This window comes from Ursus maritimus, unplaced genomic scaffold, assembly GCF_017311325.1.
Source record: "Ursus maritimus isolate PB19 unplaced genomic scaffold, ASM1731132v1 scaffold_7, whole genome shotgun sequence".
NCBI lineage: Eukaryota > Metazoa > Chordata > Mammalia > Carnivora > Ursidae > Ursus > Ursus maritimus.
The window spans coordinates 66,321,602-66,348,957 of record NW_024426885.1 but is presented as its reverse complement, the minus strand read 5'-3'; the positions used below and the strand labels follow the sequence as shown (position 1 = coordinate 66,348,957).

Sequence of the window (27,356 nt, the reverse complement as noted above, 5' to 3'; positions counted from 1 at the left end):
TATAAAATCTTTAGTTCATGCTTTCTTTACTCAAGTTTCTTTTCTTTTCAAAAAATGCTCCTCCATAGTTGCCTTACTTTGCATGTTAACTTTGAAAAGTATGAAAGCTAATTCTCTTGCCCTTGCAAGTCGGTGGATCTTTTTGCCTGGAGTCTTGGAGAATTTATCTTTAAAGTTTAACCATTTTGCTATCATATGTCTCAGAATTGACCTTTGTGTGTCAATTTTCTCAAGTAGGTGTGGGCTCTTTAAATAGTAGATTCAGATTATTTTTTATTTTTGAAACGTTTTCTTAGATTGTAGGGGTTGTTTGTTTGTTTGTTTGTTTGTTTGTTTTTAAGTAGACTCCAAGCCCAGCATGGAGCCCAACATGGGGCTTGAACTCATGACCATGAGATTAAGACCTGAGCTGATATCAAGAGTCAGATAATTAACTGACTGAGCTACCCAGGTGCCCCAGATTATAGATTTAATATTAGTTCTGGTCTATTGTTTTGATTTGCTTCTCCATTATAAGAATTTTGAACCTTCTTTACCATCTTCCATTTGAGCCATTTATTCTCTTTTGTTTTGATTATTTTCCTGCCTCTTTTCAATGCTGCTTTTTAAATTTTTTATTTGAAACTATTTTCCCTTGGGCACTTAGCCATTTAGTCTTCAATTCGGAGATGATGTTTTGTTTTTGTCCATTTCTTTCTTGAATTCAACCAACCAATTTCTTCTCTTCCGAATTTTGCCTATTTTGTTCTTAGTTTAATTTCTGATTCAAGGTTTAAATTCTGATTCCCAAATACTTGACTGAAAATGTTCAATTTAATTTTGTGTATGATATCACAATTTTCTTCTGCTTTCTGGCATTTGGGGGGGGAAGAGTTTTTATCAGCTGAAATGCTTTTATCTTCCTTTTCTTTTCTTATAGTTTTGTGTTGACGAAAAGTCTAAGCATTCTATGAGCAGAGTTGGCGGTTGGGGGTTAGGTTACAAAATGACTAATTTGAGAGTGCTCTCATTTGTCAGGGTAGTAAAAGGCGATTTATTTAATGGATGCCTCTCTGAAGGGAGGAGGATGGGATTGTGATCATTGATTTTGGTTCTTATTTCCAAACAAGATTCTAAATGTTCCCTCTTTCTTCTTTTGCTCTGTACCACCAGCTCTCCAAAGAGTAACCCTCCCTTCTTTCCACTTTCCCTTTCCTTTTTTGAGGTAGTTACCTTAAGTCTTACTCATTTTGTCCTTTCCTTGGGGCTAGTGTTTTGATCCACTAGAACTCTTCCCTCTCCCCCATATTTTCATCTTTAAGTTTTCCTTCTCTTTCATGATTTTAGGTCAATTTTAGACCCCCTCTCCCCTCTTCTTTTGTTTTCACAGTTTTTCTGGAGTCGTCCTGTCCCAGTTCTGTTCGAAGCCTTGTGACAGAGCTGGACACATAACTCTGGTAAAAATTGGTGTTTATTAAAAAAAAATTGGTGTTTATTTTTCTATGTACTGGCAATATGAGCTTTGTAATAACGTTACAGGTATGAGATTTATGTGGCATTATTTGTTCTTTTTGCTAGTCCATATAGTTTTGGGGAGCAGGTATGAGAAGCTCTATATTTAGATGGCTACAATTAACTGGAGTTTTTCTTGGCTTCTTTATTTTCTTATAACCTAGATTCACTTCAGCAATTAAAAAAATTTTTTTCAAGGGTTTAGTTTGAATTATGTTAAATCTATACATTAATGTGGGAAAACTGACTTGGCTGTTAGGCGTGTGCTTTGGAAACTGCCAGAATTCAAATCCTGCTCTGCCATCTACTATTTGTGTGACTTGGGACAAATTACTTCACCTCTGGGCCACAACTTCTTCATTCGTTTAAAAACAAAACAAAAAAATCCCTCAAAATGTTGTATGATTATGTGTATAAATTGCTTAACACAGAACCTGGTACATATCATGTATTAATATTTGGTCTACACATCCAGGAAAATATCTCTTCATTTATTTGAGTCTTCTTATTTCTACCTCAGTACAGCTTTATTATTATCTTCACATTTGTCTTGTACATTCCTTTCGATTTGATTCCTAGGTGTTTTACTTTTTTTTTTTTTTTTTAAGTAGGCTCCACACCAAGGGTGCCAGCCAATGTGGGGCTTGAACTCATGACCCTGAGATCAAGACCTAGGTGGAGATCAAGAATCAGATGCTTAACCAACTGAGCTACCCAGGCGCCCCTAGGTGTTTTACGTTTTTATTGCAATTATTAGTGCCAATTTTTGGGCGGTGTATTCTCTACCTTCATTCACAGAAAAACTTATTTTTGTCAATTTTGAGTTCGTAGAATTCTCTTCTTGCTTCATTATTTTTTCACTTAACTCTTTTTGGGTTTTTTTAGGTAAATAAGAATATAATTTGCATGTAATGATAATTTCATCTTTCTCTTGTTGACAACTACACCTCATTCATTTTTGTCTCTCCCATTGGCTAGGACCTCCAGCACAACGTTTCACAGCAGCAGTGATGACTGGTGTCTTTGTCTTATTTCTCTAGTGATTCACTAGTGAGTATGACGTTGGCTGGTGGCTTGGTCTAGATGCCCTTTCTCAGGACACTGTGCAATGTGACAGTTTTATTCTTATCATGTTAGTTTAGCAATAATGTGTTTTTTTAAGTCTTGTAATATTCTGTTGGATATGATTTGCTGTTGTTTTATTAAGGACTTGTATGTTGATATTTTTCTGTGTTTCACTTTTGGTGGCTACCTTTGTTAGATTTAAATATTAGTGCTCGTGAATTTCATAAAATAGATGAAGAAATCTATCCTTTTAATGCGTTGAGCCTTCAGCTCAGGTCATAATCCCAGGGTCCTGGGATGGAGCCCTGCATCGGGCTCTCTGCTGAGCAGGGAGTCTGCTTCTCCCTCTGCCCCTCCCCCTCTGCTCGTGCTCTGTCTCTTGCTTTCTCTCTCTCTCAAATAAAAAAAAAGTTTTTTTTGAAAGAGGCCCTCAACACAAGGGTTTGTAAAATAAGGGGAAAATTAGAAATAAATAAATAAATATGTGATAAAACTTATCAAGTATATTTTTTTCAAGTAGTCTTTTGGTATCTTTAAATTTTTCCTCCTTTTTTCTACACAGGAGACAATCTTTTATTGTTTTCTTAATTTTTAATCAATAATTTTCATCATTCTAATAGGTGTGTCACTTCTAGGAATTTAAATTATATACATGCTCCTTCATGTGTGGTATGATAAATACGTACAAAAATATTCACTGCAGTATTGTTTATAATAGCAAAAGACCAGAAACTACGGTCTAGTATTGGGACATTAGTTAAATAAATTGGGGTACATCCAGGCAATGGAAGACCATGCAACTTTTTTTTTTTTTAAGATTTTATTTATTTATTTGACAGAGATAGAGACAGCCAGCGAGAGAGGGAACACAAGCAGGGGGAGTGGGAGAGGAAGAAGCAGGCCCCCAGCAGAGGAGCCTGATGTGGGGCTCGATCCCACAATGCCAGGATCACGCCCTGAGCCGAAGGCAGACGCTTAACAACTGCGCCACCCAGGCGCCCCGACCATGCAACCTTTAGAAAGGATTATGTGCCAGTTGGGAATCAAACCCTAAGATGTACCATGAAAAACACAAGGTGCAGGGCTGCATGTATAGTATGCTGTATTTGTGTAAAAAATTAAAATAAAAAAAATATATGTACTTACGCACACATACGCTCATATATTAACAGAATATCTTTGCAATGATACACAAGGAACAGTGGTTTTCTCTAGAGAGAAGTGCATGACTAGGGTATTAGTGTATGTGTCCTTTTGTAACTTTTGGACCTTTCACCTTCTATTCAAAATATGCTAAAATTTTTCTCTATGTCTGGGTCCAACCCCAGACTCTTAGTGTAAGAGAAAATACTGTACCTAAATATGATACAAATCATAGAATCAGCTCACTGTCTCGTCATTTATGTTATTTTTGTGGAATAGTCCTGAGCTACATGTCATGAGATCATGCAAACTTCTTTGTAGCCTGAAATCTGGACAGCTGTGGAACATACTCCTGGTAAGATAAAGTTAAGCATTGTGGAAGGTGAGACCTGCAAACTGACTGTTCAGAGGAGCCTGAATAACTCAGTTGCTTATTTGGCTAAACATGAGTTAAATGGACAAATACTGAGCATCTATGGGAGTATTATATAAGATACTGATGTTAGGTCTTTGTAGTACTTTCTTTCCTAGAGCTGCCTTAATAAAGTACCACAAACTGTGTGGCTTAAAATAAAAGAAATTTATTGTCTCGTGGTCCTGGAGGCTGAAATCAGGGCGTTGACGGAGCCATGCTCCCTCTGAAACCTACAGGGAAATCCTTCCTTGCCTCTGGGCAGCTTGTGGGGATTAGCAGGCAATCTTTGACTTGCAGCCACATAACTCCCATCTTTGCTTTGGTCATCCTATGGCATTTTCCCCATGTGTCTCTGTCTTCCCATGGCCATCTTCTCATCAAGATACCCTACTCCTACTCCAATCTGGCTTCCTCTTACCTTCATTAACTATAACTGCAATCACTCTATTTCCAAATAAGGTCACATTCTGAGATACTAGGAGTTAGGATTTCAACATATCTTTTTTGGAAAGACACAATTCAACCCATAACAACCTTTCTCTAGAATCTTTGGGGAGAAGGTGAGAGAGAATGTAAACGCCAAAGACGCTGAAACCTACTTACATTGCATTCAGCCGGCCTGAGTCCTATTGATGAGACTAAGTTACAGCCCCAGCATTCACTGGGAGCACACAGTGCAGATAAGTTACCAAAAACTTCAATCTGGACTTTGGAGGAATTTACAAATTCGGCCCCATGTGGATTCCACCCCCTTCGTGGTTCATGCTTCACTGAACTGCATGCTTCACCTTCAGCCATTGCCCTGCCACTCCTGTCCTTGACCAGAGGAACTGCAAGCTTGAGTTAAGAGAAAAAGAAATGTACAAAGAAAGGTCAAATGACAACCCCACCCCCACCCTCATCCAATCACAAGCTTCACACCAGGAAGATTTGTGTTTGCTTCTTGTGCTGCTGTGTTTCATGGGCCCCCTCCTGCTGTCCACATGAGCACCCTTGTCGCCCTTTGAGAGGTACAGGAACCCACAGGTGGAACTGTTCTTGAAGTAATCCCAACAGCTCTCAAGTTACTGTCAAAAGACATCCTTTTTGAATTCAACACCTGTTAGCCACTAAACCTATTAAGAGTCTATTCACTGAGGGCCAGACTTTACTGCTTGGTTCAATCACACCTCCACCAAGAGCCCTTCCTGTCTGTCAGTGGGCAGGATTTGGACTTTTGTTTGTTGTCTCAGAATTAATACACAGCCTTTTCTTGCTTTTCTGTGGGATTTTGTACTATTAATCCATTCACATCTAAGTGTTTGAGTCTTACTTTCCCAAACACAGCTTAGACTATTTCTTGCCTTTTTTAGTGGCCAAAGAACTTCTAAAGAGGCAAAGAGAAGTTATCCTTATTTTTAAATGGTAAGAGGTCGTAGTAATGCAAACAATAACATATATATAACATATATGCATATGCAAAACATATATATTTATTGCTTTGCATTACAACAAACTTCTCATATGAATATATATTGAATATATATATACACACACACATATATTTAGAGTTCTTCTTTTTTTTTTTTTTGGTGTGATGACTATGGAAGTCCTAGTGATCCTTCTGCCAATATTTATTTATTCCCTACTCCATTCCCTCATTGTATATATTTTTTAAGAGCCATGGACATTTTCTTTAGAGTCTATGGAAATAATTCTTGCCTTGCATATTATATGATGGCTGGGAAGGATTTTTATTTTTAGCATGACATTTTTGTCAAAGTTGTTTTCCTACCACCTGTCTGATTTTTAGAAATGTGAACAACCAACAATTTTTTTTTTGTTTTTTGTTTTTAAAGATTTTATTTATTTGACAGAGAGAGCGAGAGAGCACAGGCAGGCAGAATAGGGGGAACAGTAGAGGGAGAGGGGGAAGCAGGCTCCCCACCGAGCAGGGAACCCCATGCGGGGCTCCATCCCAGGACCCTGAGATCATGACCCGAGGTGAAGGCAGCCGCTTAACCATCTGAGCCACCCAGGTGCCCTGTTTTGTTTTGTTTTTTAATCAACTACACTTGGAGTTATTTTTCTGTAGACTCCAGGCCCCAGAGAGTGCTTGCTGAATAAGTCTAGTGGACATCACTCTGGGGAAGGCAGAAAGCAAAGGATGGTCCTGCCTTCCCCCGCCCTTGGAACAGCAACTGTTCTCTGGAAAATGGGAAAAAGAAAGTAAGAGGAAGGTTAGATTTGATTTAAAATTGTCACTTTCCAACTGGGAGAATTTCATTTTTTGACATTGCTTCAGCTGGGGCTTAAATGGGAATGTATAATGTGGGGTATGAGGTATTATCTCCTCACTTTTTAGAAGCCACCTAATAAAATCTTTTCAAGAAGGAACATGCCTGCCCATAAATCTGTGGAGTCGGTTTCAATCTATACCCTGCATTCTAGAATTTAGACACCAATGAGAAGCTAACCTAAGTCATTATTAATTTGGGCGGAGGGGACTCCATGCTCCCCTTGGTCTAAGAGATTGAAATTTAGAGGACGTCATGCTTCCTGCTCACTTTCAGATCGTTGGGGCATTTAAAGCATTATTTAATTCCACACTATCTTTCTGTTATCTGTATTGCCTCTCGAAAGTCCTGCACTCCTTTCCTACCAGGGCCCCAAGTAGGGTGAGGTAAGTAAGTGAGTCACTCTCCTGGGGGTGAAGCTTAATGGGGGCCTAAAAAGTCTCAGTAATCAAGATAAATAATATTTTAATGAAAAAATTTTTTAAAAAATTGGTAAACTAGGCCAGCTGCTAACTGCCTACTTCTGTAAATAAGGCTTTCAGGGGTGGGATTAAGATGGAAAGAGAGAGAGAGTATCATGCAAATGCAAAAGTGAATTTGAAGTTTTGATATATTGCTTATCATATGGATTTTTTATTTTTTGAAATTAATTTTGACTTTAAAAATATTGCATTAAAATATTTATCTTGTTTATTGAAGTGTGGGGGTTTTTTTCGAATCCATAAATTTTGCAATTGAGGCACGTGTCTCTCACTAGCCTTACCCTAGTATCGGCCCTGTAAAATTACGAGTCAACAAAAATCTATCCACCTTGTTCAACCACGACTCTTAAACGTGAGAGAATCAGGCTGCTCGCCTCCCCAATCCCCAGCGTAGAGATGCCCGCACCATGAAGTCTCCTTGCGTCCGGGTGGGTTTTAGGATCCTCTCCTCTGGCTTCCCTTGCACGTGTACTAAAATACTACATTGCATTTGGATTGGTCTTCTCGCTCTAAGTAGCCGGGGTGCCTTGGCCGTGTCTCCTTTTGCACTTCGGCTCAAGTTATGAAATGATCTCTTCCTCTCCTCAAAGTTATCCAATTTCACTGCTCGCCAACCACCTCCTCCACAACGCCTTCCACAACTGCGCTGACCCGCATTGATGTCCTCTCCCACAGTGTTCTGCGTCTCAGTCCGGTGCTCGGCTCTGGGACGCAGGGTGACAGCACCAGCCCTAGCCTGGGTCGCCGGGGCCGCGGACCCGCCCCAAGCCCAGACCAGCTCGCTGTCCGGCCGCCGCATCCTTTCACCGGTCATCGTGTGATCTCGTCTGTGCGCTCCGCCGAGAGCTCTAGCGTGAGAAAGGGCTCGCGCCGCTTCCAGGTTTTTACGGGAGGAGACTGAAAAGCGCGAAAAAGCTCCCTGTAGGATAGTGCGCAGGCGCAGAGGCGCCCGGGGCTTTCTTCAGCCCTGTCCTTGGCGGCTCCGGCTGAGCGCCGGGCGCTCTGCAGCCCGGTGGGGGGCGCTGCGGGGAAGGCGCCCCAGGCGGGAGGGGGCTCCCTAGAGGGGGTGGTGCAGGGCCCGGGTCGCCGCCCTGGAGGGCGGAGGGCCGCGGCTAGGACCGGTATGGGGCGGGCGCGGCCCGAGGCGTGCGTAGGGGCCGCGGGCCCGATGAGACGGGTGACGGCGGGTGACAGCGGGCGGGGCGGCGGGCGGCGCCGCGTTCACGCCCTCTGCTCGGCCCGGCCGGGAGGGTCCTCGGACTCGGTGCGCACCCGGCCGGGCGGGCGGAAGCGGCGCCATGCACGGCCCCCCTACTTGGCCGCTGCGGCTGTTCGTGTGCCGGAGCCCGGCCGCCAGCACGTGGCCCCTGGGCGCCGGCGTCCCAGGGCCCCGGCCGCAGTGGACGGGCCTGTGGCCGGCGCGGCCTTGGGGCGCGGGGCCGGGGCTCCTCGGGGATGCGGGAGCCGCGCGAGGCCCGCGCCGCTGCGCTAGCGCCTGCCCCGGCGGGGGTCCCCGCGGCCCCGGAGGTGGAGCAGGCCTTGCGCGGCTCCTGGGGTTGTGGGCGCGGCCCCCCGGCGCCAGCAGGTGCGGGGTGCTTGGCGGGCCCGACGCTCCCCGGCTCTCGCGCGCTGGGCTTCGGGCAAGTCCGGCAGTCGCAGCCCGGGTCGGGGGCGAGGCTTGGCAGCGCGGGCCGGCGTTGCCTGCGGCCGCGGCGACTCCCGGAGACAACTCGCGGCTGCGCCCCGCGGTGGCCAGGCGCTCGGAGGCCCAGAAGCTCTTGAGGCTGGTGTATCCGGAGCGCGGGAGGCTGGCAGGTAGGGCTTTCTCCGTCTTCTCCCCCTCTGCCGGTCAGCACACCTTACAAAGCGCGTAGTCCGGGTACACAGTGGGGGCGGCAGAGAGACCCCGGGCCAGTTGTAGCACTGTGAGGAGGGACGGGCTGGCTTTTTACGTGGATCATCTTTACCAAGAAGTGCTGAACGGAGCGCTCACCTCTCGGTAGCATTGTCAAGCCTTTCGGGTTGGCAGAGAATCTGTTCTGAGTTGTCTTTTATGTTTGTTTTCTTAGCTTGACATACATTATACAAGTGGAGCAGTATCTCATTGGAATCTTTGGGTCCGTTCTGCTTTGGCATTGCCAGCATTCTCGGAATGAGCTGAATCTCCGCCCCCCTTACATTTTAAAATTTATTCTAGCCAAAAATATACCTGTTTTGTATTATGCAGTTATACTACTTCTTAAAAACATTATTATGCTAAGCGAAATTAGAGAAAGACAAATACCATATGATCTCACTCACATGCGGAATTTAAGAAACAAAACAGATGAACATAGGGGAAGGAAGGGAAAAATAAAATAAGACAAAGACAGAAAGGGAGGCAAACCATAAGAGACTCTTAACTATAGGGAACAAACCAAGGGTTGCTGGAGGGGAGGGGGAGGGGGAGGGGTAACTGGGTGATGGGCATTAAGGAGGGCACTTGTAATGAGCACTGGGTGTTATATGCAAGCAATGAATCACTAAATTCTACCCCCGAAGCTAATAATACACTATATGTTAACTAAATTGAATTTAAATAAAAAATAAATAAAAACATTATTTGCTTTAGGCAAGTTATTAAACAGTCAACAATTTTTTGCTGTGTGAAGCAAAATAATGGAAACCTTTCAGGTTTGTTTCAGGTACTTTTTGCCTCTCTGAGTAGTAAGCTGGAAGTTACTAGCTCTTCAAGAAAATCAAACACTGGCATGATCAGCGATCTGTGAACTCCAGAAACTATGAGAAACTGTAGATCATAACCCAACTAAATCATAATTGAGTAATTTTTAAAAGAAATCAAAATGAATGTTTTTAGAAGGATTTTATATACTTCCTCATTCTCAACCATAATTGGGGAAATGTTTACATGCAAGGGCCTTTTAAGATCTAAAAGTTTTTGAGATTCCCCTAAACCTTCATTTCTTTTTTTTTTTTTTAAAGATTTTATTTATTTATTCGACAGAGATAGAGACAGCCAGCCAGAGAGGGAACACAAGCAGGGGGAGTGGGAGAGGAAGAAGCAGGCTCCCAGCGGAGAAGCCTGATGTGGGGCTCGATCCCAGAACGCCGGGATCACGCCCTGAGCCGAAGGCAGACGCTCAACGAATGTGCCACCCAGGCGCCCCTTCATTTCTTTAATAAATATTTATTGAGCCCGCTCAGTGTATGGTAGGCCATGGTGTTACATTGGTGCTCAGAAAGAAACATGGTCCTGTTCCTGCTAGGGCTTCCAGCTTAGTGGGGAGGAAACAAATAATCATATGACTAGAGATAAAACTGCAACCATGATGAGGGTGTGGAAAGAGGGCCTATGAGGTTGTCCAATGCAGCCCTTGAAACAGGTGAGAATCCCACATGCTTTGCTGCAAATCCATTGCTTTAGAAAGGATTTTCCTAGAGTCATTTGTGCTGTAGGTGCTGTGGAGGAAGGCAGGTAGCGTTAGGAATGTTTTACCTCTCACTGACTGTTGAAGCTTAGAGAAATTCTTGGTATCATGGAGGTATAAAAATTTATTTCATTGCTCAGTTGGTCGTATGTAGATTTTGATGGAAATAAAGATCTTGTACTCTATTAAAAGAAAATTTTGAGACTAGACGATCTCACTGGCCTGTGAACTGCTTGAGACAGGCGCTCTGTCTGATTCTGTCTAGTTCTTAGCACGTGTGCAGCAGGGAGCAGGGGCTCAGAGTGCCCGAGATGATGGAATAAATAATGGTCCCACCAGGCCCAGATTGAGGTCCAAATTTAGAGACCCTGAGCACTACGTCTGCCGTTCCCATATGCAACTCAAAGTGAGTGCAAGGAAACCCAGTTTTGTTTTATTTCTGAAATATTAGGTGCCAGGAAGGTGTTTCAGGCGTCAGGCTTTGCTGGTGCCCACATGTGCTCAGCACTATGGATAGCCCAGCCTGCCTCTCTTAAAATCATCATCCCTGTACCTTCTTTCCGTTCCCATAAAGCAGGAACTCTACCTCCTTTTATTTTAAGAAGAGCCGTTTTGATCTTCTACCTCATTGGATAATTGTGAACATATAATCTGGGAAAATAAGTCCGAGGTTGATACACTAATTTTTTTTAAACAGATAATAAATACATATTGTATCTTATGAGGAAATCTGATGAAAAACTCTTACTAGGACATATGGTTTCCTTAAAAGTCATTATATATGATATATTGAAGCCAGTCTGGATGTTAGCATTTGTGGGATTAAAAGGAAGTGGGATGTCATCATTAATTTGTAACTTATCATCATAACAGCAGCCTCAGATATTGGCACATCTCTTTGAAATGCTGCGGATAAAGAGCTGTGTGCGTGTGTGTGTGTGTGTGTGTGTGTGTGTGTGTTAATCAAGAAACCAAAAAAAAAAAAAAAACAAACTGAGCTGAAGAAAAGGAATTCCAGTGTTAATTTGCCAATTTTTAGGAAAACAAATGCAAAAATCCTTTTTCAGCGATTCAGCTCTACATTTGATTAACAGTATTTTCATCTGTCTTCAGCAATTTGCTGAGTATGCCACCTGAAGTCTGTGACCAGAAACTTTGATCTGAAGTAATTTACATCAGAAACTTCAAAATCAGGGTCTGCCATTCGAAGTGTTTCCAGATGTGTGCGGAGAAGAGTTTTAGCATTACTCCCCTTCTCCCCCCAAAGGCACTGCGGCGCTCTCACCTGCCCCGTGCCCCGCCTCCACGTGTCTCACTTGGATAGCAATTCGCAGCCATGTTCCTATAGCCGTGGCCTACAAAGTGGCTCTCCGGTCTCTCTCTGATACTTCATCTTATCACCTTGGCGAGAGGAGTCTTAAAAGATACAGGAGCTCACTGAGGAGCCCCTGTGGGTGGACTGCTGGGATAAGAATTTATCCCAGCTGCGCCTGCAGATAGAGGGAGACTGTGGAGGGCTCCAGCCATCCCACTGAGTTAGGGGCAGGGAACACTGCATAAATTGATAGCAGGAGTGAGCTGTGGGTTGTTGTGGCATTGTGAGGTTATAATGACAGTGCCAGCCTGGAGGAGCACACAGGCAGCTTGCCNNNNCTACACTTTCCAGGCGGGTTCCTGGTTACACTGTGCAAGCAAGGTACCCCTCCACCCACACTGTTCCGTTGAGGCCTCTGCGGAGAACTGGGGAGGGTGCCTCTCATTTAAAATACTGATAAGGGCTTGTGTGGTTTGAGATTAGGACCGTTCTTAGAACCTGATGCCCACCAGGGGCTTTTGCTGAATTTATAGTTACATTCTATGAAGTGACCAAAAAGAATAGAGTGATAAAACCAGTGAATGCAGTAAGCAAAGACAGGGTGAGCCGTACTTAGAATGGCTGTTTCCTGAAGCCCGAGTCAGGACAGAGGCTCTACCAAGGACAGTACTGCTGGCACAGTGAGGCTGAGCCTCTGAAATTGAGATTGCTCCGAGAAGCCGAGGATGTTTGTTTGCTTGGCAAATACCATATTTCAGAGAAAACATTAACATTCTGTGGCTGTGCTATGAAACGTGTTAGAATTGATTTAAGCAGACAATGCATACCATATTTTAAAAGAACTTGGTATTAAAAAAAAAGGGTTCGTTACTATTTTTATGTTGATTCCAGGTTGATTAATATTTTGGGTATATTGGATCAGATACATTGTTAAAATTAATCTTACCCGCTCCCCTTACTCTTTTAATGTAGCAGAAGATTTGAAAGTACATAGGTGGCTGCCATCATATGTCTTCTGAATAGTGAGTGCTGGAGTCAAAGGCAGGCCTCCCACTATTGCAAATATGGCCCAGATGCCTCAGTCTTCAGCACGTGCTGACAGTCTGGAAGATCTTTGTTCTGCAGTTTCCTAAACTCTGTTTCCTGCTAGTCTAGCAGCCCGTGATGTCTTCACTTCCTTCCCTATCCAGCTTAGATGCCAGGTTTCTTCACCTCACCCTCTAACCTGCAATATCCTCTCCTCATTTGTGTCCCATAATACCCACCTTGCCTCCATGGAGATGTCTCCTAGACACTGGAAAACTCAACCATGTCCAAAATCCAAAGTTGCCTTTTCTGCTCTGTCACTTCTCTCGTAGAGTGGACTGCTGTGTGAACCCCTTTGCCAAAGCTAGAGACATTCTTGGCTCCTTGTGGCGATAACAGTAATGAAGATAATAGCTAATTATTGTTTGCTAGATATTGGGCCCTGTATCAGATGCCTTACATGTATGTACTTAAGTTACTTCTTGTAATATTGCTATGAAGGAGGTATAACTTTTATTGCCATTTTATAGATGAAGAAACTGAGGCACAGAGAGACTGAGTGATTCACTGGAGGTCAAACAGCTAGGTGGCAGAGCGAGCGGTCCAGTTTAGAACCTATCCTCCCAACATGCTCCCCAATCCAGCAATCCTCAGGTCCTGTAGAGCCTAGTTCTTAAAAATACCTCCAGTCCTTGTCACCCTCCTCGTATTGTCTGCCTTTACCCTAGTTCCTCTTGCCTGGAGCAGTGGCATAGCGCGTCCTAACAAGTCTCTGTCTGTAGTCATGCTGACCTCCAGCCCTCCCCTTTCACTCTGCAGCCAGAGCGGATCATTTAAAATGCAAAGCTGCCCTTCAACAGATGACTGGATTAAGAAGATGTGGTCCATATATACTCAGCCATAAAAAAAAAGAAAACGATTACCCAACATTTGCTGCAACATGGACGGCACTGGAGGAGATAATGCTAAGTGAAATAAGTCAAGCAGAGAAAGACAACTATCATATGGTTTCTCTCATCTATGGAACATAAGAACTAGGAAGATCGGTAGGGGAAGAAAGGGATAAAGAAAGGGGGGGTAATCAGAAGGGGGAATGAAGCATGAGAGACTGGACTCTGAGAAACAAACTGAGGGCCTCAGAGGGGAGGGGGGTGGGGGAATGGGATAGACCAGTGATGAGTAGTAAGGAGGGCACGTATTGCATGGTGCCCTGGGTGTTACACGCAACTAATGAATCATCGAGCCTTACATCGGAAACCGGGGATGTACTGTATGGTGACTAACATAATATAATAAAAAAACATTTAAAAAAATGCAAAGCTGGAGACACCTGGGTGGCTCAGTTGGTAAAGCGTCTGCCTTCAGCTCAGGTCATGATCCCAGGGCCTGGGATTGAATCCCAACATCGGGCTCCTTGCTCAGTGGGAGCTTGTTTCTCCTTCTGCCTGCCACTCCCCCTGCTTGTGCACACAGGCTCGCTCGCTCTCTCTGACAAATAAATAAAATCTTTAAGAAAATAAATGAATGAATGTTAAGTTGACTGTAGCACTACCCAACCTAAAGCCCTCTTAGCCTGCCATTCTGCAAATTCCCTATTCCATGTTACAATCTAGAACCCACTACCTCTCCACTTTCTCAGTACTTCTTCCTTTGCGCCACAAGGTCCCTGTTCCAACTCTGTCCCGCAGCTCTTGTGCTTCCTGGCCTGCCCCAACTCCCAGGCTCATGTCCTTTTCAATGCTTGGAATGTAGTAAGATGAAGGCTTTGTCTTAGTGCGGTTCTGCATTATACGAACTGGGTGACATTGGGCAAGCTCCCTCGTCTCTCTGTGCATGAGTTTCCTTTGAAATCATGTGGATATGAGGGTTTTGGGAGGATTCAAGGAGATAATGCCTATCAAATGCTTCAGACAGTGGTGGGGACTCATTTTTGTGTTTCATCTTTAGTCCTGGAGTGACACTGGGGTTAGCTGTACCTGCCAAATGGTCAGATGCCTCGTTAAAAGATGGGTACCAAGGGGCACCTGGGTGGCACAGCGGTTAAGCGTCTGCCTTCGGCTCAGGGCGTGATCCCGGCGTTCCGGGATCGAGCCCCACATCAGGCTCTTCCGCTAGGAGCCTGCTTCTTCCTCTCCCACTCCCCCTGCTTGTGTTCCCTCTCTCGCTGGCTGTCTCTATCTCTGTCGAATAAATAAATAAAATCTTTAAAAAAAAAAAAAGATGGGTACCATGTCTAGCAGGTGATGGGAGTGCTGTACAGATTCTTCTGCCCATCCCAAACCTCTGTTTTTTCTTGAGCCACTCTGCATTGTAGGCTTTCTTTTCCCCTTCTTTGAAGAATATTTCTTTCACTTTTTGGATGCCATGATTCAGTAGAATGAGGATAACAGAAAGATACCTGAAGATATCTGTCAAGAGATACATAACAGTTGCTGGGATCCCATCAGACAAGGATAGGAACAAGCAAGAGGCTTAACCACAAAGAAAAGTTGGAGAAGGATTTCAGAAGGATTGTACTATAGTCAGCATGTCAGGTGTAGGGAAGAATCTGAAATGACAAGGTACAAGTCTACACTATTCATTAATGTCTAAGACAGTGGTATGTAGTGAAACCTCTGTTAACAAGAATCCATCTAAACAAAAGCTGAAAAAAATCTTTTATTTTACTTTTGTCTACATTCAGTTTGTAGGAAGAGGACAGAAATGGCAATAAAACAAACAGATAATCTTTTTTTTTTTTTAATTAAAAGCAAAAGGGGATATCCTGGAATGAGTTTGGATTCAACTAAATTCCTTTTTCTTTGTAATCATTATCATTACTGTGTAAGAACTAGTGTTCAGAATCAAAATCATGGGGCATTTCATTCACAAACTACAGATTCTGATTTGGAATAAATTAGAACACTGGAGGAGGGAGGGAGAAATGGGCCTTCTAGCACTTCACATACGTTATACTCTTGGAAGCATTTCCCCGAGTGAAAGAACAGACTGGGGAGACGAGCTACTAATGAAAGATGAAGCAGAAAGGCTTCTTGGTTAATCCCTTGTTCCCCAGGACACCTCCTTTTGAAGCATGCCAGTTCACCACAGTTGTGTCGTGCGGAATCCCAAGCCAGACGTTCTGAGTGCCTGTGGGCTTTCAGTCCCTCTGGGCCCTGTCATCAGGAACGTGGCATCTTGAAACAAGACCCCAGGTCTTACATCAAAATGAAATGGCCCTTGGCCCGGTTCACATTATTCAGTTAAATTGTGATTATGGGATTTTAAGCCAGACACGGGGACTTTCTGGCTCTGTGCAAAGAGTCATTTCCATCTGGATTGCCTGGTACCAGATCTTACAGTCCTATTTAGGCAACTGAGGAACTTTGGTCTGATACACTTTTGTGCCTTCTTGGTCAAAGTTCGGTTTATTTGTTCGTTCATTCAACAAATGTTTATTGAACTTCTATGTGTCTGTGGGGGTGGGGATATAGCAGTGAACAAAGCAGACAAAAATCTTTTATGTCCTGGGACACCTGGCTGACTCAGTCAGAAGAACATACGACTCTTGATCTTGGGGTTGTGAGTTCAAGCCCCACGTTGGGTGTAGAGATTACTTAAAAATAAATTAAAAAAAAAATCTTTTATGTCCTAATGGAGAGAGAGACAATAAACAAGTGAAACATTTAGAATGCCGGAAGGTGAGGGGTGCTAGGAGAAAAATGAAGACGGAATGAGCAGCCAGTGTTGGGTATCTGTATTTTAGATAAGGTTGTCAGAGTAGGTCTTCTCAAGAAGAGGAGGTCAGAAGGCCTCGAGGAAGGAAGAGAGTGTTGTGTGCAATGTTCCCTACTTAAAAGGCTCCCCTTTCTCCTAGAGCTCTGCCAACTAAAACTGTTGGTACTGACTTTACTCTGTATTCTTTTTAAACATAAAAACTTTTAAAATTGAAGTATAATTGATGTACAGTGTTATATTAGTTTCAGGTATATAATGTTTTGAATCACCAATTATGTTACTCAGCGCTCACCACGATAAGTTACCATCTGTCACCAAACATCATTTACTACTGTATTATTGACTGTATTCCCTAAGCTGTACTTTGGTCTCTGTGACTTACTTATTTTATAACTGGAAGATTGTACCTCTTATTCTCCTTTATCTATTTCTCAGTACTCCCTCCCACTTTCCCTCTGGCAACTACCAGTTTGTTCTCTGTATTTAAGAGTCTAAAAATTTTTTTAATTCATTTGTTTTGCTTTTTATATTCCACATATAAGTGAAATCACGTGGTATTTGTCTTTGTTTGTCTGACTTATCTCACTTAGCGTAATATCCTCTAGGTCCATCCATCTTATAGCAAATGGCAAGCTCACATTCTTTTTTATGGCTAATAGTTCACTGTGTGGTGTGTGTGTGTGTGTGTGTGTGTGTGTGTGTGTGTACCACATTATCCAGTCATCTATGAGTGGACACTTGGGTTGCTTCCATACCTCAGTATTGTAAATAATACAGTCTGCACTCTTTTTATTAAGGTTACATAAAAATAATACCCTTAATTTCAGTGTTAGCATTAGGCAAAACACAAAGAGAAGCAACTGCTGTTTGCAGGGTGCGAGAGCTCCCGTCTCCCAGGGCTCAGTGCACGTTGTATTCATCTAGGAGCCTCACCATTGAATCTGTAGTGGTGGCACTAGCTGGGTTCCTAATGGAACCAAACTCAAAAGGTATGCCGCGGCATGTACCCTGCTCCCAAACACCCCATTCTTTTTCCTTTTTTTTAAGATTTTATTTATTTTAAGGAGAGAGAGAGTGGGGGAAAAGCAGAGGGAGAGAGGAACAAGTAGACTCCCTGCTGAGTGCAGAGACTGATGGGAGTCTCAATCTCACAACCTTGAGATCAAGACCTGAGCCGAAATCAAGAGTCAAACGCTTCACTGACTGAGCCTGCCAGGCGCCCCAACCCGTCTTAAGAAGAAACTACTGTTACCTGTTTCTTTTTAGTCTCCCAGAGATGTTCGGTGTGCATATGAACTTAAGAGCCAACAAGCAAATGTTAACATTTGTGTCTTAGGCTGTTTTCACTAACAATGTATCTTGGTGGTGTTGATACCTGGAGAGTTGCCTCAATCTTCTGAATGACTGTGTAATACTCATGAAATGAATGCTTCTTAATTGATTAACTTGTTCCCCACTGGCGATTGTTTGCATACTTTGAGCCTTTTGCTGGTAAAAGTAATGCTGTAATGAGCATCCTCCCATGTACATGTTTTGCGTACACATATGGGAATATATGTATAAGTTAAAATCTTAGAGAATTGCTGGATCAAAGGGAACGTACATTCACATTTTAACCAAAATGATCACATCACTCTCCATTGCAGTTGTGCCACCTTGCACACCCACAAACAGTGCAAATGCCTCTTTTCCTACAGCTTCACCAACACAGTGTGTTATCGAACTCTTTGATCCTTGCCAATCCAATAGATGAAAACTGGTATATCTTTGTAGTGGAAATTCGCATTCCTCTTGTTATGAATGTCACTTACTTGCCTGGGGGATGTGTTGTTCTTGATTGGATTTTCTCAATATTTTCCTTTCTGATAAGACTCTATCCCCCCTGTTTTTTAGATGTGTGAACAATTGTGTTATTACCTGTTTTCATATCACGCTGGTATTCTGGTGCTTTATTCCGCAGAGCAGTAAGATTAAGAAGGAACATATCACATGTGTAATGGATGCCAGTAACAGTATACTATTTCAAAACTTGAAATAGCCTTTGGAAGTAGTATCCATAATCCAGAGTTTTACCTGCATTGTTTGATCTTTAAGCGAAGACACAGTTAGATGCCAGGGAATGACAGTGTATAGCATGAATGTAGGAAAAATGTCATCTGAGCTGAACACCCAGATCAAGAGGCCAGGAGGGAGGTCAGAATGGATCTTCAGATTTTCATAGTTATTTTTTGGCTATTCCCGGCAAGGAGGACATGATCAGAACTGGGTAAAGCAAAAGTCGTTTTGTCTGGGTACTTGGGCATGATTAGTCCCTCCCTACAGTCACCCTATTCGTTCTGTCCCTAGAACCTCCTGGGTTCTTGCCTTTAGTCAGGGGTCCAGGAGCAAAAGGAAGGAAACTCCCAGCACCTGAGAACAGCGCGTGCTCTGAACAGCAGCTCTGGGAAAGAAGCGTGGTGACGTCGGCCCCCTGCCCCTTGCTGAAGCGCCCCGAGACCTGAGAGCTGCTTGTGTTTTTCTAGCCGCAGTTGGTTTTCTGGCCGTGTCCAGTGTCATCACCATGTCGGCTCCCTTTTTCCTGGGAAAGATCATTGACGTCATTTACACAAACCCGACCGTGGACTACAGCTGTAACCTGACCCGCCTCTGCCTGGTGCTCAGCGGCCTGTTCCTGTGCGGCGCAGCTGCCAACGCCGTCCGCGTCTACCTCATGCAGACTTCAGGTACGAAGGCCCTCCTCTCGAGAGCGAGTGAGCTGTTCCAGACAACGCCTAGTGGGGTCACGTAGGGTCATCTGGGCTCGAGTTTCCCGTGCTCCAGGCCGTCTGTTCCTCTTTCCTGCCATCACATTCAGCAGGGACAGAGCCCCATGTATGGTCAGATGTTAGAGCTACGAATTGTTTCAGATCAAGCACTCCCTTCTCAACTCTCCTTGTACATGAACCGAAGTGAGGGAGGTAGCCTGTCTTATGGGAGGTCTGCAAACATGGCCCGTGGTCAGATGGATGGCTGGAGTTCTGAGCCTCCTCCAGGGAGCTGTGGAAACCTTATCTCTCCATGTGTGTGTTTCCCCTTCAGTAGGCACTGGGGTGATGATTTTTTACAGTGCTTCATTGACGAGGCCTGGTGGTTCCCAGGTGGGCGACTGCCACAATAACCATAGAGCCTGGGATGCCCGACTCTAAGTCGCTTCTCACTATTTAGCTAATAAAATACTCTGCAGATAATTAACCACTGCTTGCCATTTGAAAGTTCAATACAGAAAAGGATTGCCAAGGAGGAAGAAAATTAGCTTTTGAGAAATTAATGTAGTAAAGCTTATCTGTAAATAATGCTTTTTAAACGTCTCTCGGCGATACTGTATTTTATCGCCGTACCCCCCCCGCCGCACATCCACAGTCTGTGTACGGTTACTAAGAGAAAATCCGTGCTTGTTACGGTGCATGCCTGCCCATATGCCAGGGCTCAGGCGAGTCTGTTCCCACCAGGTGGCTGCAGGCACCAGACATGCCTCAGACGCTGGGTGCTCAGAAGTCGATGACCTCGGGCCAAGCTGCTCCCTGTTAGGTGGCTGCACCCAAGCTGATGCCATCCCTGTTTGCTTTTGCAGGTCAGCGCATTGTGAACAGGTTGAGAACTTCGTTATTCTCCTCTGTTCTGAAGCAAGAGGTCGCTTTCTTCGACAAGACGCGCACAGGAGAATTGATTAACCGCCTCTCCTCAGATGCCGCACTCCTAGGGCGTTCGGTGACCGAAAACCTCTCGGATGGGCTGAGGGCCGGGGCCCAGGCTTCTGTTGGCATTGGCATGATGGTATGTTGGCCCGGCTTGTGTTGGTACCTTCTAGTCAGGGCTTTGGCCTATGCCAGGCCTCTCGGTCATGAGATGAGCTCAAGTTGAGCTGTTCTCATCACCCTGTAAGCCACTTAGCCAAGAGTGCTGTCACAGAGGCTGCAGGGACGTGGAGATGTCTTCCTCCTGTGTGGCCCCCGGCAAACTTCATTTCTCCAGAATGACTTATCTGGAGAGGGGACCATTACATTTAGAAGAGATTACATTATTGCCTGGCTTTTCTAAGAATGTGTGAAAGAATGTTGCAGAAAAGAGCAACAGGTGGAAGGAGTCCTTGGGGTGCCAAGCAGTGGGTCAGAGGAGAGATTGTAAATTACAGTCTCTCCCTGCCCCCCTGCCCCCAAAAAAGGCAGTCTTAATCTTGACAAGACCGAGGGTTCATTTCCTTTCCTCTTCTTGTAAGGAGGAGGATAAATTCCATCCTTCTGTACACAGAGATAGATCTATACTCCACTGAAGTGAGCGCTCTCTACCCCCACAGCCTCTCTCCTGCCTTAACCGGGTGGCTTGAGCACTGTCTTCTCTCTCTGTCTCGCTTCTCCAAACCATATTCCTCTTCAGACCTGTGCTGCTGGCCAGTAGAAATGTTATGCAAGCCACATAGGTAATTTTAAATTTTCTAATAGCCACATTTTAAAAGGCAAAAAGAAAGATGAGATGAGATTAATTTTAATAATATGTTTTACTTAACCCAATATAAACAAAGTATAAGTTCAACGTGTAATTTATATAAAAATTATTAATATGATATTTAATATTATTTTTTCACATTAAGATTTCAAAATCCAATGTGTCTTTTATACTTATGGAACATCTGAATCTGGATGCCAAATTTTTGTTGGAGATATTTCACCTGCATTTAAATTTATAAAATTTATCAATGAAAAGGTAGATTGACGTACCAGGTTTTCCAGACATACCTAAAACTTTACCAATAACTGAATAGAAATAGAATATTCGGGGCGCCTGGGTGGCTCAGTCGTCAAGCGCCTGCCTTCGGCTCAGGGCATGATCCCAGAGTCCTGGGATCGAGCCCCATGTCGGGCTCCTCTGCTGGAAGCCTGCTCCTTCCTCTCCCACTCCCCCTATTGTGTTCCCTCTCTCGCTAGCTGTCTCTCTCTCTCTGTCAAATAAATAAAATCTTTATAAAAAAAAAAAGAAATAGAATATTCATTTTTAAGTTTAAATTTCAACTAAAACTAAACAAATTTAAGAATTCAGTTTCTCAGTCACACTAGCAACATCTGAAGTGCTCAATAGGCATGTGATGCTATCATTTTAAGCAGTGCAGTTCCGGATCCCTAGAATGAGGACTGTAATTAATCCCGTCTCCCAAGTGGAATAGCTTGGGCTTATGTCCTCTTTGCTTCCATGTAGCACTCGATCCAGACCAGAAGGACGTGTTGCAGACTGAGCTGGTAAGTTCAGATTATGGAATGGAAAGCTGCTTTGAAATCCCTGTTTTCCCAGCCAAGAGAGAAGCCGAGCTCTGGAAGAAGACACATTCTGCACTAAAGCACCATTTCTAAATATCGATAATGCTGGGACTCAGGAAGAGTTGGGAGTCTCTTTTTGTAACAGTTTCAGACAGTTCAGAAGAAGTCTGATGGCTAATCAGAAGGGGTCTTAGTCTGCTCAGGCCGCCATAACAAAGTACCACAGAGTGGGGCCTAACCAACAGAGATTTATAGTTCTAGAGGTTGAAGTCCAAGGTCAGGGTACTAGCAAAGTTGGTCCATTGTGAGTGAAGCCTCTTCTCTTGGCTTATAGGTGGCTGCCATCTTGACATGTGCTCACATGGCCTTTCCTCAGTGCTTGTGTAGAGAGTGTAGCTTCTTTGGTGTCTCTTCTTTTAAGGACACTGATCCTACCAAGGCCCCACCCTTATGACCTCCTTTCACCTTAATTACTTCCTTAGAGGCCCCATCTCCAAATACAGCCACACTGGGGTTAAGGCTTCAGCATATTAATTTTGGGGGGACATAGACATTCAGCCCATACAGGGCCTCATGAGGTTGCATTACCTGGTCTTTAGCCCTGGAGGAACAAAGTATTCTTCGTTTCTCACAAGCTCCCTGGACTTGATTTATGATGAGCTTGCTCACATGTGTCTATCCCATACTGCAGGTTTAATAATTTACATCATGGGATCTTCCTTCCTACATTAAATGTGTGTTCCTGCTATTCCAACGTTCCTTTTTGGTGACAGGGCCCCCTCAGAAAGTTACTACTGAGCCTGGAACCAGAGCAAGAGGGGTGGATGGTTCTGAGACAGTCTACCCAGGGGTTCTGATGCATGTTCCTGCCCCACCGCAGAGGACACCCCATGCAGCTGGTTTGCTTGAGCTCCCTTGTAGTCAGGCCCCAGGACCGTCAGGCCTGCTCTGATTGTATCACTGGCCCTGCATGTGTCCTGCTGGCAGCCATCATCCCCGGGCCCTGCTGGACTGTGTGACTTTTCTGCTCAGGGGGGATCGTTCCATGAATTGAACGTGCCAAGCTCACTCCTACTGCAGGGCCTTTGTGCACTTGCTTTTCCAAGACCCTATTACACCTGAAATTGTCCTCTCTGTCCCTCTTTCACCCATTTGCTATCTAGCTCTCCCCTTGGATAAAACTCCACATGGGTCAATTATCTTGCAGGTGCCTGGAATAGCGTGTGCTATGTGTAGGCATTCGGTAACGAGCTGTAGAAGGAGTAAATGAATGAATGATTGGTTGATCCATCTATTACTGTACATTTCAGTCTGCAACTTTTCCTCAGCTTTTTAAGAAAGCCTTATGCTGATTATACAAATGAGATTTGGCAGATTTTAACAATTTGATGAAGAGATGCTAGTACCATTTAAAATCCAATCAATCACCAAATTGCAGGGTTGACAGGAAAACCCACTGTTATTTCTATGGAAGTTGATTACTTTCTCTTTGAGCAACTCCAGTTGTTAGAAACTCCTTATGTTGAATCCACATCCATCCTGNNAAACATCATTCCTCTGAGCTGTGGAAACCGCTCTCTTCTTCTACTTGTTAGTTATACCCTCCTGCTGAGTCCTCTTTCATCTGTCATTTGATGTGGGTTTTTATGGTGTCTTTGCCCTTTTGGTCATTTCAGTGAGACATGTTGCTCTGGTTGTTCAGTGCCTTGGAGGGGATCCAGGCTCAAATACAGAATTCCTGGTGTGGTCTGGTCAGCGTGGAGCAGCGTGGCCTCCTTCCTTTACTCCTGTCCTGCCTTCCCCTTCTCTGTGGCTGAACAGTGTGGTCTACTGTACACAGCATTGCCTCAGCAATGGTACAGCATTGGAGGGTAAAATATTCCCATCCTTTTTCAGCAGCTTTGTCCTATTACCCCTGTGTGGCATGCTGAATTTTCATGGAGTTTTATGAAGATTGAAGATGTCCTAAAAGTTCCACCAAAACAGGATGTATGACTTTGAGACAGCACCTTCAAACCTGCCTGTTAATTGAAACATACACACACACACACACACACACACACACACCCTCTACAGTAGGTAATGAGAATGTCTTGCTACTCTGTGTAACAAACACCTTTTGGCTTTTGTTTTTGACAGTTTTTTGTCTCACCTAATCTGGCCACTTTTGTTTTGAGTGTGGTGCCTGCAGTATCCATCCTTGCTGTGATTTATGGACGTTATCTACGGAAACTAACCAAAGTTACCCAGGATTCCCTGGCACAGGCCACTCAGGTAAAGGCTGCTCCTCTGTGTGGTCTCCACTAGAATGAACTCAGAGCCAAGGCATAGGGGGCACACCCTAAGAGATGTACTCAGGCTTTTCAAAAAAATTGCTTCTCCTTAAGTTAGCCCTCAAGATCTAGAAACCTAAAGTAGTCTGCCTCCTAGACTAGATCACTGCCCGCACCTTGGAGTAGATCCCACTGGACTGAACTCTGTATGAACTCCTCAGTTCTCTATCACCACTATTTCCTATAGGATGGAAAAGCTAATTATATCTTGAAAATAGTTTCTGCATGACACTCTGTCCTTTATTAATTAATAAGTGAAGCTTTTCAATGCTATCCTATATTGTGTTTTTTCAAAATTAAAAATAACTTACATTTTCAGTTACAAAAAAACCATGCGTGTTTGTAATTGAAAACTTCAAAATATAAAGAGAGAAAATAACACATATAACCCTGTCTCTCAGAATGGATGTTATTAACATTTTAGAGTCTGTCTATCCTTTTTATCTATCTTTTTTCTCTGCATAAAAATATATTTCAGTATTTATTAGCCTTCCTGTTTGTCTTTCTATCTATATATATGGTGTGTGTATGTAGAGATAAATATTTGTGTCCAAAAATAGGATTGTTCATGTACTCTGCTTTGTAACCTATTTTTTACTTAGTCACGTATCATGAGCAGCTTTCTATTGGTAGTGTCTTAAAAATGAGAGCCCCGTTTTAACTTGCCTGTAGAAATCTTGAAATGTGACTGTCTTCTCCCTGAAATGTATCTGTTGTTCTCTCAGCTAGCTGAGGAACGTATTGGAAATATAAGAACTGTTCGAGCTTTTGGGAAAGAAATGACTGAAATAGAGAAATACACCAGCCAAGTAGACCACGTGATGCAGTTAGCAAGGAAAGAGGCATTTGCTCAGGCTGGCTTCTTTGGAGCAGTAAGTAGATCATTTTGAAAAGAGTGCAAAGAGTAGATGTTATGACTGAAAGACATTTTTATTCTGTGATTTTGCCATGAAGAAAAAATAATTCTCTTCCACTTGAAGACTAGGTGTGAGCATTCATAAACTATTTCTGTGAAAGAAGAGGAAAACTGCATGTAACAAAAGGCAGTGGGTGATGAGACCAAAACAGGGTGGGATCAGGCAGCTTTGCGGTGTGGTCCAGACCACCTGCATCCACTTCACCTGGGAACTGGCTGCACCTGCAGGTCCTCAGCTCCACTCGAGACCTACGCAGCAGAAGCTCCGGGGCGGGGGCCAGCAATCTGTTCTAACAGGCCACCGGGTCAGTCTGATGCAGGCAGTTTGAGACCCACTGAGGATTAACCAAAATAACTTCAGTGTATCTCAAGAAAGACGTATGAAAAAATCGATCACAATGATCAAAACTCAAATATGACACTAAACTAGAAAATCACCATGAGGGGAAATGTACAGCATGTTCAAATTGAAAAGAACTTCAGGTGATTCGATAATGGTCATAATTTAGAGGCAGAGGAAGCAGAGGCCCAGATAAGGCAGCACTGACCAGAGACCACGCACCTAACAACACTCAAGGCGGATCAGAGAGAAAGGACGCCAACTGCTTATCCAGCTTTGCTGGGAGTGTCACATTCGCATATATAAACACACATATCATCTATGTATTTGTCTCCTCCTTACGGAGGGAGTTCTTAACACTGTTTCTTCCTTTGCAAACTGAACTGAGTAAAATAGGAATCAGATGGGTGTCTTAGCTCCTGGGCTTTATGGTGATGAGATTATTTCCTACAATACTGCAATATTTCAAAAGTATGTTTTAATTTGAAATTCAGATTAAAACTTATTATTTGGAAAAATCTTGTTGTGATAGTTAAATGCAAAAAGGAAATTATAGGCCACGTTAATCCTTGTAGTATTTAGGTCTCAGGTTCCCACCTAACGTCTCTGTTTTCTTCCTTTGACAGACAGGGCTCTCCGGGAACCTGATCGTGCTTTCTGTCTTGTACAAAGGAGGGCTGCTGATGGGCAGTGCCCACATGACCGTGGGTGAACTCTCATCCTTCCTAATGTATGCTTTCTGGGTTGGATTAAGCATTGGAGGTATATAATTTAAATGGACTTGGGAGTTACAAAGTAAAAATCAGGTATTGTTTTGAAGTAAAAATTTAACTTTCCCATTACACCACCTCTCATCAATTAACTTCCAACTGAAAAAAACATTGCCTAGAATGTTTGTTCAACTTGACTTTGAAAGAAGAAATAAAGATATGAATGTGATCTTCCCGCATTGGTGGGCAGTTCCTTGGCTGGAAAGTTGAGGATTTTCACAGGCCTCTTGTGGCTCACTGAGCTCAGGGTCATACTGGAGCCGTATTTTCCAACTTGCATGTTAACTCCGCTTGTTTGCTTTGGCCCTAGAAGGTGGGGAGGAGGAAGGACAGTGCTGAACAGGGATGTCCACAAAACCCACAGTCCTGTGGTAGTGTTAGTTTCCCGACTGACACATCACTGGGGACTAAAATTCCTTTTGTGTGAAGTCAATCACTTTCAAAACTGATGAACAGTAAAAAGTATAAATTAGAAAGTACATGAAACAGAGTTGCTTGCTTTTGTCAGAAATCTCAGAGTTCAGCTTTTGTTGTTCATTCCTAGCTGAAGGGAAGCAAGGCCCATGGAGGCAAATCTGTGTGAAGTCTGCAAGGTTTTCTTTTCTTTACCTCTCCAGCATGCCCAGCCAACAAGGGGCAAGTGATTTCCTGCTTTTTGTTTCCTTTCTTTGAAGACTGAGATGGAAAGGTTAGATAAATAGCTTGAGGTCTGGTCAACGGAAGTCTGGTATCCCACAGTGTCACCTCAACCTGAGATTTTTATTGTCAGGGTTTAAAGGTAGAGGCTTTTCCTTAGACATCTGCAGGCAAGTGAGGATATTTTCTGGACTGAGATTTCCAAATCTGAAAATAGCATTTTAGTTCTGCTGGTTGCTCTTGAAGAAAACCCTGATTAAGACGGTTCGGGGGCCGAGTGACGTGGGAAGCAGGAGGCTCAGTTCAGGACCGGTGATGTGGTTTGCTCTTCTCTCTGCCCCAGGGTTGAGCTTGCCGGGCTGCAGGGTCTCACACCTGGGCGGCCACGTTCCTTCAGGTCTTCTGGCCTGCCTCAGAGTGGACTTATCCACCCCCACGTCCCCTCCCTGTGGCCTTTCTGTTCACGTTCCGTGCTTGACCACATTCAGCTTTCCTCCCCGGCCTCCCCTAATCTTAATTTTCTGCCACAAGTTGACTTGATCTTTCTCAGTCTCTCTGCTCCTCCCACCCGATTTCCTCCAAGCTACTTGGCCTGATAGAAGCCACATCTGTTTTGGTGTGTTCACTGTCTTACTTTTTGTCCTGGCAAGTTCACAACTGTGTCCTGCATAGAAGTAGGTTGGAAACACAGTTCCTGTCTACTGGGAGTCAGTTA

General features: G+C 43.8%; 1 protein-coding gene across 1 annotated transcript in view; it reads left to right on the top strand.

Annotated features, from left to right (window-relative positions):
* The first annotated feature begins 8,170 nt into the window (after positions 1 to 8,170).
* The window catches only part of ABCB10 (ATP binding cassette subfamily B member 10), a 34,307-nt gene continuing 15,121 nt past the window's right edge, over positions 8,171 to 27,356 (top strand). Inside the window, exons 1-6 of the mRNA XM_040623788.1 lie at positions 8,171 to 8,687; positions 18,881 to 19,081; positions 19,969 to 20,171; positions 23,786 to 23,920; positions 24,705 to 24,851; positions 25,862 to 25,997. Coding sequence (XP_040479722.1) covers positions 8,171 to 8,687; positions 18,881 to 19,081; positions 19,969 to 20,171; positions 23,786 to 23,920; positions 24,705 to 24,851; positions 25,862 to 25,997 — 1,339 coding nt within the window. The remainder of the gene's footprint in view (positions 8,688 to 18,880; positions 19,082 to 19,968; positions 20,172 to 23,785; positions 23,921 to 24,704; positions 24,852 to 25,861; positions 25,998 to 27,356) is intronic.